Genomic DNA, 13,382 nt, shown 5'->3' on the forward strand with positions numbered 1-13,382 from the left:
AAATCTGAATTTTTCCAGGTGCCAAATTAAACTGGAGGCTGGAGCAAATCTTATCTCCAGATTAATGCACTTTTACCTGAGGCATCATTTGGACGCCTCAGGTAAAACTGAGACAGATCCCAGGATATGGCTCTGTCTGGATGGGCCCCAGTTGCCTTTGATCCAGGATAGATTCATCAGTACAGTAGAGTCTCACTTATCCAACATAAATGGGCCGGTAGAACATTGGATAAGCGAATATCTTGGGTAATAAGGAGGGATTAAGGAAAAGCCTATTAAACATCAAACTAGGTTATGATTTTACAAATTAAGCACCAAAACATCATGTTTTACAACAAATTTGACAGAAAAAGCAGTTCAATACGCATTAATGTTATGTTGTAATTATTGTATTTACGAATTTAGCACCAAAATATCATGATATATTGAAAACATTGACTACAAAAATGGCTTGGATAATCAGAAACTTGGATAAGCGAAGCTTGGATAAGTGAGACTCTACTGTATAGGTGGCCTATCCCTTCTAAAATACCTGTCCTATTCTCACTAAGTACATTACTTTAAAATGTGCATGAGACAGCTCTAAATCTATTAATATTCTATCATTGGAATTATAATTAACAGGATTATTTTTATACTAGCTGTAGTACTCTGCATTACTTGAGAGAATTATTAACGGTTGTCAATGATTGCTCAGTTTCAGCTGCTCTGGGGGATGAGTGCTGAAACTTTCTTCACATTGTATCTCATTCTTGTTTTCCCTTGAGAGAGCAGGCCTCTTCCAATGCATTATTTAATACTATCATGGAGCCTGGAACAAGGGGTGGGATTGGGAACTCAAGTCCGTGCAAGACACAGGGCGGATCTACACAGTTCTAAGGGCCCTGCTCTGTAGGAATGATACAATAATGTCGCTCCGCCACCCCCAGGTTCTCCAAAATTGATATTTGTGTATGCTGCTTAGTCTAATATAGAATCATAGAGTTGGAAGAGACCATACCATGCAAGAATACACAATCAAAGCACTTCTTTTTAAAGTGAAGTTGGATAATCTAAAATTAACCTTTAAATGTTGGGGAAAATCCAATGAAAAAATAATTGCAAGTGTTCCTTGTCTCCAAAACAAATTTAATATATAGCAGATATCCTTTATTTTAAATCAGTTTATTATAAAGATACTCTCCAAATTTGATGAAAAATCTCTTCATGATGTGAAAAAAGAAACTTAATTTTATTTATACAGATAAGGTATGGTCACCAGATGGCAGCAGCTAACATATTGCTATATGACACTTACATATAACCAAGACACTTAGGATGCTTCTACAGTGCAGAATTATTTAATTGTCATATCTCAGTGTTGTGGAATCATAGTGGTTGTAGTTTTACAAGGTCTTTAGCCTTCTCTGCCAAAAGGTGCTGATGCTTCGCCAAACTACAATTCCCATAATTCTATAGAAGTTAAAAGTCGTGCCAAACTGTAATAATTCTCCAGTCTAGATGAACTTTCAGTTGATTTATTTTAATTAATTTGATATCCTGCCTTTCTTCTAAAAATGGAACTCAAGGGTTCTCACAGTAATATTGGACAAAAATATACTTAAAAACTAAATAAGGTGACTTATAAAAACGTAATTCCCACCAAATGTGCTCTTGAGAGAGGTGGAACCTAGGGCCCTTCCATACAGCCATATAACCCAGAATATCAAGGCAGATAATCCACAAAATCTGCTTTGAACTGGGTTATCTGAGTCCACATGGCCATATAATCCAGTTCAATGTGGATTTTATACAGCTCTGTGGAAGGGACCCACGGGAAGGATCGCCTCTGAAGGTCTCAAAACTTCTGAAGGCTCATAAGAGAAAATATGATCCTTCAGATAGGCTGGACTCAAGCCATATGGAGATTTGTGGGCTATAACTTGTACATTAAATTGTGTTTCTATAGATGGGCCTCCAGATCTTTGCCACCACAAACCCTTAACATAAATACAGAATTAGTTTGCTTCTGTTTTTTTTTTTCCATGTCAGGAGTGACTTGAGAAACTGCAAGTCACTTCTGGTGTGAGAGAACTGGCCGTCTGCAAGGACGTTGCCCAGGGGACGCCCAGATGTTTTAACTATCTTTGTGGGAGGCTTCTCTCATGTACCCGCATGGAGTTGAAACTGATAGAGGGAGCTCATTTGCGATCTCCCCAGGTTGGATTCGAACTGGCAGCCTGCAGGTCAGCAACCCAACCTTCAAGTCATCAGTCCTGCCAGCACAAAGGTTTAACCCACGGCACCACCGGGGGCTCCTTTAGTTCTGATGAAAACCCTGTAGAACCCCCACATTGGGACCCTTCATACTACACAATTCTAACACCTGACTCCACTTTAACTGCCATGACTTCTTTCTATTTAGAATTTAGAATTCTGTGCCATAGAACATGCCAAATCTCTGAATTCTACAGGATGTAACCATGGCAGTTAAAGGTGAATTACAGTGATTTTATTCCTTTATATCCTGCCTTTCTCACCTATAATGGGACTCAAGGCTCTTTACCACACATTTAAAACCATGCAAATCAAAAACTATACTATGCATTAATAAAAAAAACCCTAAATATAAGATTTGAAAAGCAGTTAAATATTAAACATTAAAAATATTAACATTTATTAAGACTATATATAAATCTTAAAAGCAGCACCACACAGCATTAAAAGCCCAACCCCAGCCAGTCAGCCTGATGGCATAACAATATTTTGACTTGCTGATTAAAGGACAGGAAGGACAGAGCATCCTGGCTCCTCAAGGATAGTCTGCGATATAATCAATATAGAGATGCACTGTAATTGTATCAACAGTTGTTTTGTTTAAAGCACTCCATGTATCAAACTTAAAATGACTCTTACCTATGACAGAAATGTGAAAGAAGACAATTATTTCTAGTTTTTAACTAGTACCCTACCATAGTAGAGACGAGACCTTGTTTAGCACTTAGTATTGCGCTTGGGCCTGAGTTCAACCAAACCAATTTTAATGTTTTATTGTTACGATATGTATACCTGCAGGAGAGTCAGCGTGTCATAGTGGTTAGATGGCTGGAGTAGAATTTAGAAATAAATTCTTGAGATCTGCAATAGACATTATCTGAGAAATTTTATTTTTAGACGTTTGATGGAGACATACTTTCACACTGTGTACTTTTTAGACCACCAGGAATGACACTCATATGCTCTGGACAGATGACAAAAGCAACCCAGCCACTGTGTACTATTAGAATTATACTAATTATACTAGCACTGTGAACTGTTCAATGCATTTTAGTTGGATTTTTTTCCAGAACTCTATTTAACTGCCTTTCCATTCAAGACGGAGGATTATACTGGAGAAGTCGGTGTGTCATTTCCTCTGAAAACTTGAGGGAGTCATCAATTATCCAGTCTTTAGGTATCAGAGGAAGGACGTATTCTTGTTTGTGAGGAGTCATTGTGTATCCAATCCCCGAACTGTATAAAGGTACCCTCCAAATTCCAATAGTTCCAGGTTTCCTTTTCACCAGACCTTTAAATAACTTCCACTGCAGCTCCCTCAGGCTGGAAAAGGTTATGTACTTTGGATCTGAAAAACAGAAAAAACATAAGATGCAGATGATTTTTTTTAATCTTAAAAGTGGGGGAAGAGTAGAAATAGTATTCAAAGAAAAGTTAGGAGAGAGACAGGATTCAGTGGCTGTCCTAAAAGAGGGGAAATGAGGAGTGAGTCACACACTCTTACTCCCACTTCAACTACTGAGTTTTATTGGGGTGGGCAACACATGCTCCCTTGATATCCTCAGCCCAAGCCACCACAACTGGTGATGAAGCTTGATGGGATATGTCATCCAGCAACATAGAGGGAGAAAGCTTCCTCATACCTTCTTACATGCTGCTTTCCACCAAACATAATGATTTAAAAAGGCTTTACTTTGCATCATAAGGGGAATATGGGTCAGAGTGCTCATCATTAATTATGACCCCATGGCTGTAGTAGGCTTCTCTGACATTAATATAATGCATAAATTTTAAAAGTATGGCTGATTCTATGTTGTCGAAGGCTTTCATGGCCGGAATCACTGGGTTGCTGTGAATTTTCCAGGCTGTATGGCATGTTCCAGAAGCATTCTCTCCTGATGTTTCACCCACATCTATGGCAGGCATCCTCAGAGGTTGTTGAGGTTTGTTGGAGACTAGGCAAGTGAGGTTTATGTATCTGTGGAATTTATAAAATCAAGACAGTAAATAAAGAACAACATTCTGAAAACAGGGAAACTCCAGACATGAAACAATCAGGGCCAACTAACAACTCCCAACAAAGGATTCCCCCCCAGGCAGGAATCAGCAAGGCTTTTCAATGCTAATCAAGGTGATTACTTGAAATATTCACACATGCCTCCAACAAACAAGAGTTCTTTCTTGCAACCTGGAACTTCCACAGATATATAAACCTCCCTTGCCTAGTCTCCAACAGGCCTCAACCACCTCTGAGAATGCCTGCCAATGGATGTGGGTGAAACACCAGGAGAAAATGCTTTTGGAACATGGCCATACAGTCCAGAAAACTCATAGCAGCCCTATGGCTGATTCCTTCATGCAGTACAGCTGCCCTGGTTAGGAACTGTTCCTTAAACCTTTGCCTCCTGCAAATCACATTCTTAAACATTTTTCTGTACATGTGACTTCAAATCGGCCTTCTTTGTGGCAAGTGTGCTTTGGGTAACAGCTCTAGTTTCATTTTTAGATGTTAACTATGAACCACTTAAATACGGTATTTTCACTTAGAATTAATTACCCTAAACTAGGCTCTGAACAGTCCTGTTCTCTAACATGTTTACTTATTTCTACTTGAATCTGCCAACCTTCTATTGTCTGTAGTTTAAGCATCGGAAGTTCTTCTGATCCAAGCTGAGTTACTTCTTCCTTCTTTCTGCGCTTCTGAGTAAAACGTTCGATCCTGCATTGTATCTCTCTTGAGAGACATAGGCTTTGGATGATAGATAGTGGCAACGGAAAACAATTCCTAATTAAACTAAAGTAAGGAAGCAAGCGTGTTGGTGGCAACTCTTCACGATCAGCTTTCCGTCCCTTTCTTTTTGACATAAGAGGATGTCTGGAATGTCCAGGTCTGCTGATGGATTTAGAACGCGATTTCCTGCGGGTGTCTTTGTCTTCTTTTCTGTCTTTCAGAAAATCAAAATGTTCCTTTACAAAATCTTGCACCTGAAGGCTGGCTAAGGAAATGCCACTGGATTTCTTGACCTCCAAGCGTTTGGCCTTATCATTTTCTGCAGTCTTCTTCCAAGCTTTTAAAATTGACCGAATAGAATGGAAAAGGGATGCATGGGACTCCAAAACATCCACCCTAGAAAGGTCCTTCTCTTGTCCCCATTTAAGGCATCTATGGGCCAGTAATAGTTCTGATACCTAGAGAAAGAAACAGACACAATATATAGACACTCATCTCTGAATTGAAAGCTATAATAGCTTATGAACTGATCTTTTGAATTCTGGATCCACTAGGTAATTAACTACAAAGACTGAGCAGAACAGTATAATAAAGCTTATACACAAGCTAATAATGCATAGAAAGAAAATGGATTCGATATAAGATGGCAAAATCAGACAGCAATGGCAGCAGTCACTCAAGAGATTCGAAAGCTATCCAGAAGACACTTTGTGTCCTTGTTGCATGATAAATTCTGGTTTACTGGCAATAAGCCGTGTGCTGGTGTATAAACCTCTTTTTCTCCTTCTCGTCCCCACCCACTAGAAGTTAAACTAACCAAAATGGGAGTGCAACAAAACAAAATCCTGGGTTTGAACATAATAGTATATTGTGCATTTTTTACTTGATTCAGACCAGGGGTGGCAAATGGTGGCTCATGTTGCCACCTTCCCAGCCCAGAGGTTCACATCCCCGCTACTACTGCATGCCAAATTTTATAAAATGGCCTTGGTTGGTCAAATTATAAGATAATATAAACTTATTGTGGGACGATACTGGAAAATAGTACAGGAAATTACAGATGAATATGTTCCCCTCAGATATCCTTAATATTCTTAGGCTGTTTCTTTTTTAAAAGCATGATCTTTTAGAGATCATAACCTTTGAGAGAAGAGCCAAAAACCAGTTTTAATAGAATCTTCTCAAGTGGTATACAGCCAAATGTAATTATGCAAGGCAATTGGCTTCAGTTGTTAGACTGAACAATCTGTTGTCTCTAGGAAACTGATAATATGTCAGTACATAAAAAGCAGTTGTTCAGAAGGGTTTTTTCAGTGCCCAAAAATATATCTAGTAAAGTAAAGGTTTTCCCCTGACGTTAAGTCTAGTTGTGTCCAACTCTGGAGGTTGGTGCTCATCTTCATTTCTAAGCCAGCATTGTCCATAGACACCTCCAAGATCATGTGGCTGGCATGACTGCATGGAGCGCTGTTACCTTTCTGCTGAAGTGGTACCTATTGATCTATTCATATTTGCATGTTTTTGAACTGCTAGGTTGGCAGAAGGTGGGGCTAAAAATGGTAGCTCATCCTGCTTCCCAGATTTGAACCACTGGCCTTTTGGTCAGCAAGTTCAGCAGTTCAGCGGTTTAATCTGCTGCACCACTGGGGGCTCTTTAAAATTTATCTACTCTCCCATATCTAAAAATATATCTACTTTCCTATAAAACAACTTGTTTTATATTATGCACTCAAGAGATAAAATAAAGTAGACTTTGGTAAAAATAACATTTGGTTTACTCACGACCTTCATGTGTTCAGCACACACAGGTACACAATTTATCAGTAAGTTACAGATATGTTTGAGATAGTTTATGTGCCATTCGGTCAGAACATCTCTCTTACAATAAACAGCAACAAGTGTGTTGCAAGTCTGCGATTTGAGCAGTCCCAAGGTCTAAAGAAGTCTGTGCTCGTTTCAGAGCAGATCATGTGGTCTGCAGCTCTTTCCACAACTTCTCAGGAAAAACATAGAGAAAAGAAAGAAAACTGCATGCCAGAACATACATACATTAAGAAAGCAACAGGATTATAGATAAATTACTAGAGGAGGCTTGATGAAGGCTGTAATATCCAACAGTTTTTAGAACAACTTCATAAAGAAAGAAAACAAAATCTTTATAGTTAAAGCCCATATACAGATGACTACATATCAGTTGGGGGGAAATCATAAAGGCTCCATTTACACTGCCATATAATGCAGTTGGAAACTGTGTTATATGGTCAGTATAGATTCATATAATGCAGCTTTAAACTGCATTATGTGGCAGTGTAGATGGAGCTAAAAAACTTTATGTAAGAGCTAACATGTCAATAGTTAAAATAGTTAAAAATAATTGCAACCTTAAAACGTGAGAGGTCGCAAGATACTGTAAAACTGCCAAGCAGTTTTCCCATGGTGAATCACTCACCTTGCAGTTTAAAGGAAACAATTCACTCTTCTCCCCATTATTTGTTGGTTCATCTTCTTTAAGTTGACTCATTGCAGCTGCACTTTGCTGGCAAAGCAAAACAATCCAGTTCTGGCGATAAGGGAGAAAAAGAGATGGGCAACATTTATTAGTTTGGGAACATAAAAAAAAAGAATGAAATAACAATGCAGAGAAAAGTCTGCTGACTAAATCAATACATTTCAGTCTTCATTACAATCCTATATTAACCAGCTAATTATGTATCATATACAGTAGAGTCTCACTTATCCAACACTCGCTTATCCAACGTTCTGGATTATCCAACGCATTTTTGTAGTCAATGTTTTCAATATATCATATTTTGGTGCTAAATTCGTAAATACAGTAATTACAACAGAACATTACTGCATATTGAACTACTTTTTCTATCAAATTTGTTGTATAACATGATGTTTTGGTGCTTAATTTGTAAAATCATAACCTAATTTGATGTTTAATAGGCTTTTCCTTAATCTCTCCTTATTATCCAACATATTTGCTTATCCAACGTTCTGCCGGCCCGTTTACGTTGGATAAGTGAGACTCTACTGTATATATTTTTGTGTCAGGAGCTTAAGCGGCTGAGAGGGAAAAGGAAGGGGCCTGAGGCTGTTAGGAATGATGGGAGTTGAAGTCCAAAATACCTGGAGGGACCAAGTTGGCCCAAGCCTGCTCTACACTAGAATAAATGCAGTTTGACACCACTTTACCTGTCATGGGATCCTGGGAGCTGTAGTTTAGGGAAGCACCAGCACTCTTGGGCAGAGAAGGCTCAAGACCTTGTGAAAGGACAGCCCCCCTTCCCTTCCAGGATGCCACAGAATGGATCCGTGGCTTCCTTGGGTCTGGTTCTCCAGCGCCAGACCCAAGGATGAGAGAGATGGAGACAGATCTTCTCCTACACAAGGCTACAAAGCTAGAGACAGACCTTTCCGGAGGGCTGCGTGAGATTACATTGTTTTGCTTTACCTTGCCTTACGGGGGGGGGGGGGGGGGGGCTTGGGTGGGGGGGCTTTGCAAGGAGGCGGCCCTTTCCCCAGGAGCTCTTTATCGCGTCACAGCGCCGCCCCAGAAGCGCTGGTGTTTTGGGGAGGTGTTTGAGAGGAGGAAAAGGAGGCTTGTTGTTCCCAAGCGCCCTCCAGTTGACCTCGGCTTCTGGCGGGTTTAGCAAGGCTTGACCTCCAAGTCACCCGCTCATCCACAGCCCTTGCACACCCTTTCTCTCTTCAAGTCGCTTCTGAATTAGGGCCACCCTATCGCTGGATTTTCTCAACGGGACTTGTTAAGAGTTTTCCTCTCAAGGGTACAGTGTGATTTATGGGTTTTCATAGGTATGCGGGGATTTGAACCCCGGTCTCCACTAGGAAAGGCAATAACGTACTTGGTCAGGTAAAAGGCAGCAGGACAAGAAAACCACATTAATGTGTTGTCGAAGGTTTCATGGCCGGGATCACAGGGTTGTTGTATGTTTTCCTGGCTGTATGGCCATGTTCTAGAAGTATTCTCTCCTGACGTTTCGCCCACATCAATGGCAGGCATCCTCAGAGGTTGTGAGGTATGGAGAAACTCAGCAAGGAACTTCTCTCTCTCCCTCTCTCTCTCTCTCTCTCTCTCTCTCTCTCTCTCTCTCCCTCCCCCTCCCTCCCTCCCTCCCTCCCTCCCTCCATGCCTCCATACCTCACAACCTCTGAGGATGCCTGCCATAGATGTGGGTAAAACGTCAGGAGAGAATATTTCTAGAACATGGCCGGAAAACATACAACAACCCTGAAACCACATTAAGATGGACAGTTCTGAGCAAGAGTGGATGGGGTGACTCTCAGGTTGGATCTACACTGCCATATACAGTAATCCAGTTTCTGAATCCAGATTACACTGTGTAACAGGATTTTTGTTCCTGAGTTATAAAGTCATTTCCTCATTGGTTCTATCATAAAAAACATGGGAAAGCAGCCTGTAGCGAGGTTCAACACCCCCCCCCCCCCCCGAAATTTTTCCGGTTAAAAAAACCCTGGTTTACTCATGAATTTTAACTGGTTAACCAAATCCCCATGCTAAGTCTATGAGATGCAAAAAATTGAGAGTCCCTCCAGGCACTATCTCAAGCAGATATTGACAGGTCTGAACCCGAGGGGGGGGGGGCAGGGGTTCAAACCCCCCCCCCCCCACCGGACATTTTCAAAACCCCTCCCGAAATTTTTTTCTGGCTGTGGCCCTGTGGGAAAGGTTTATTAAACCTTGGCATATATATTCGGTGTTGCACTGTGTTAAATCCTTTATATATTGTATTTTATTACTATGTTATTTTAACTGTTTTATTCTTATTTTATTGTATTATGATGTACTGATAGTGATTCTGCCAGTTGTGTAAGCTGCCCTGAGTCCCCTCGGGGAGAAGGGCGGGGTAGAAATATCGGGAATAAATAAATCTATATATATAAAAGAGTGATGGAATCAGGGCACCGGACAAAACAACAAAACTACAGGCCCCCCAACCTTGAAATTTGACAACACAACCTATCATCCACGGCTCTAGGTTGATACAACAAAAACACAAGAAAAATAAAGTCCTAATTAGAGGGACATGAATGATTGTTTTTATCCAATTGCTGCCAGTTAGAGGGCTAAGCTCCGCCCACTTGGTTTCCTAGCAACCTACTCAGCCCAGGGGACAGGCACAGTTAGACCTCACTTAGGCCTTTTCCACAGATTATCTGATTTTAACTGGATTATATGGCAGTGTAGACTCAAGGCCCTTCCACACAGCAATATTACCCATTTATAATCTTATATTATCTGCTTTGAACTGCATTATCTTGACTCCACACTGCCAGATAATTCACTTCAGTGTGCATTTTATACAGCTGTGTAGAAGGGGCCACAGATAATCCAGTTCTAAACAGATAATATAAGATTATAAATATACAGTAGAGTCTCACTTATCAAGTCCAACTCAATTCTGCCATGCAGGACACAATCCAAGCATGATGATGAAGAAGAAGAAGAAGAAGAAGAAGAAGAAGAAGAAGAAGAAGAAGAAGAAGATAATAATAATAATAATAATAATAATAATAAAAGCATAGAATCCAAGAGTTTGGAGAGACCCCTAAGGGCCATCCAGCCCAACCCTTTCTACTATACAGCAGGACACAATCCAAGCATTCACAACACATGGACAACGTATAAATACTATACAATACTACACAGGGACATAGACCCCCTCTATCCTCACCACTTTCACAGTACACAAACAACCAAATGCATACTAAATATAAAGACAACCATACAACAGACATTCAATACCACCACTACCTCAACAATTTCTCACCAACACCACCAGACAATGCCACAGCAACGTGTGGCCGGGCACAGCTAGTAAATAAATAAATTAAACTGCCAAAACTGTGTTGTTGAAGGCTTTCATGGCCAGAATCACTGGTTACTGTGAGTTCTCCTACAGAACCACAAGATGACTAAGTAGGATATTAGATTACAGTGTTCCCTCACTACTTCACGGTTCACTTTTCACGGATTCGCTGTTTCTCGGTTTTTCAATAAACTCTAAAAGACTATCATAAATCATAAAAATTTTCAATTTACAGCCTAAGGAAGGGAGGAAGGAGAAGCCAAAGGGAGAGAAAAGGAGCCCAAGCAGCAACAGGAGATTTATGAACACACAATTGGTTGATAAAGACCTAAAATAGTATATAACTACTAAAATAATGCATTAATATTAAAATAAATATAGTGTCCCTACTTTGCGGATTTTCACTTATTGCGGGTGGTCCTGGAACCTAACCCCAGCGATAACTGAGGGAACACTACTGCAGAGAGATTTCCACCTACAAAACAGGGAAGCACATGATCATAAATCTTAATTTTTAAGTGATTGCACGCATAGTCTACTCATCAGCTACAAAGTATTTCAGAGTGCTTTCTGGGTCAATAAAACAGTGCAAGGCCATGTTCCAGAAGCATTTTCTCCTGATGTTTCGCCCACATCTATGGCAGGCATCCTCAGAGGTTGTGAGGTGTTGGAAACTAGGTAGGCGGGTTTATATATTTGTGGAATGTCCAGAGTGAAAGAACTCGTCTGTTTGAGGCAAGTGTGAATGTTGCAAATGGCCACATTCCACCTTGCCACCTTGATTAGCATTTATTGACCTTTCAGCTTCAAAGCCTGGCTGCTTCCTGCCTGGGGGAATCCTTTATTGGAAGGTGTTATTTATTTATCGTGTCAGAAGCAAACTGAGGGTACAAGTTGTAATGTATTTGAAAACACAAACCAAGTGTAAAAAAACAACAACTTGGCATTAATACTAAATGTCTTTTGACCAGAAGCTGGCTGCTTGGAGTGCCTCTGGTGTTGCTATAAGAAGGTCCTCCATTGTGCATATGGCAGGGCTCAGACTGCATTGTAATAGGTGGTCTGTGGTTTGCTCTTCTCCACACTTGCAAGTTGAGGACTCCACTTTGTAGCCCCGTTTCATAAGGTTGACTCTGCATCTCGTGGTGCCAGAATGGAGTCTGTTCAGCGCCCAGTCTTCTGTGTGCCCAGGAGAGAGTCTCTCACCCAGCGTCAGCCACTGATTGAATTTCTGGGTTTTAGCCTGCCATCTTTGGACTCTCGCTTGCTGAGGTGTTCCTGTGAGTATCTCTGTAGATCTTAGAAATCTATTTCTTGATTTAAGGCATTGGCGTGCTGGCTGATACCCGAACAGGGGATAGGCTGGAGATGTCAATGCCTTGGTCCTTTCATTGCTGGCTGCTACTTTGCAGCAGATGTCAGGCGGTGCAATGCTAGCTAAACAGTATAATTTCTCCAGTGGTGTGGGGCGTAGACATCCTGTGATAATGAGGCATGTCTCATTAAGACCCACATCCACCATTTTAACTTTGTGAGATGTATTCTACACTGGGCATGATGTGGAATGTCTCGTTGATTTGCCCAAACACGAATCAAGGGACATGAAAGGCACTGCAGACTAACTCAACCAGAGAAGCCAGCCATAGCAGAGCACTTGGTGAACCAACCTGGACACAGCATATTATTTGAGAACACAGAAATGCTGGACCACTCTCACAACCACCATGTCAGACTACACAGAGAAGCCATCGAAATCCACAAGCATGTGGACAATTTCAACAGAAAAGAGCAAACCATGAAAATGAACAAAATCTGGCTACTAGTATTAAAGAACTCTAAAATCAGGACAGTAAATAAAGAAGAACACTCAAAAAACATGGGAATTCAAGACATGAAACAATCAGGGCCAGCTAATCACCTCAACAAAGGATTCCCATGGACTCAGCCAGGCCTTGAAGCTGCAATGCTTTTCAATGCTAATCAAGATGATTAATTGCACCATTCACACTTGCCTGCAACAAGCAAGAGTTATTTTTCCCACCCTGTACCTTCCACAGATATATAAACCTCCCTTGCCTAGTTTCCAGTATACCTCACAACCTCTGAGGATGCTTCTGAAATATGGCCATACAACCCAGAAAACTCACAGCCACCCATAATACTTGGTCAGCTAAAAGGCACCAGAACAAGACCACATTAAGATTGATAGTCCTGAGCAGGATAGGGTGGGTGACTTGTAGGGCTCTCAGGCTGGATCTACACTGCCATATAATCCAGTTTCTGAATCTGGATTACACTGTGTAACAGGATTTTTGTTCCTGGGTTATACATGTGATTTCCTCATTGGTTCTATCATAAAAACATGGGAAAAGTTTATTAAACTGTCAATACTTCGTTTTTGCAGGACATCCAGCAGCACATTTTGCTATATTTTTTTCAATGGATATCACACATAGTCTCAACCAATTCAGCATAACAACAACAACAACAACAACAACAACAACAAATGTAATGCTTTATTTATACCTTGACCTCTCTCC

The 13,382-nt window shown here is 40.7% G+C and overlaps 1 protein-coding gene across 3 annotated transcripts; it reads right to left on the reverse strand.

Moving 5' to 3' along the window:
- Nucleotides 1-3,123: 3,123 nt before the first annotated feature.
- LOC100562734 (uncharacterized) lies at nucleotides 3,124-8,460 on the reverse strand. Of its 3 annotated transcripts, XM_062972060.1 has the most exons (4): nucleotides 8,186-8,460; nucleotides 7,437-7,547; nucleotides 4,881-5,445; nucleotides 3,124-3,604 (listed from the first exon to the last, which is right to left on the reverse strand). In XM_062972060.1, exons 2-4 carry the CDS (start codon nucleotides 7,506-7,508, stop codon nucleotides 3,351-3,353), a joined length of 891 nt encoding a protein of 296 aa, XP_062828130.1. In that variant the 5' UTR covers nucleotides 7,509-7,547; nucleotides 8,186-8,460; the 3' UTR covers nucleotides 3,124-3,350. The 3 variants fall into 3 exon arrangements, with proteins under 3 accessions (XP_062828130.1, XP_062828129.1, XP_062828131.1); XM_062972059.1 differs by lacking the exons at nucleotides 7,437-7,547; nucleotides 8,186-8,460 and adding an exon at nucleotides 6,871-7,008; XM_062972061.1 differs by lacking the exons at nucleotides 7,437-7,547; nucleotides 8,186-8,460 and adding an exon at nucleotides 6,770-6,895.
- Nucleotides 8,461-13,382: the final 4,922 nt, after the last annotated feature.

Source organism: Anolis carolinensis, chromosome 2, assembly GCF_035594765.1.
Source record: "Anolis carolinensis isolate JA03-04 chromosome 2, rAnoCar3.1.pri, whole genome shotgun sequence".
In the NCBI taxonomy this organism is placed as follows: domain Eukaryota; kingdom Metazoa; phylum Chordata; class Lepidosauria; order Squamata; family Dactyloidae; genus Anolis; species Anolis carolinensis.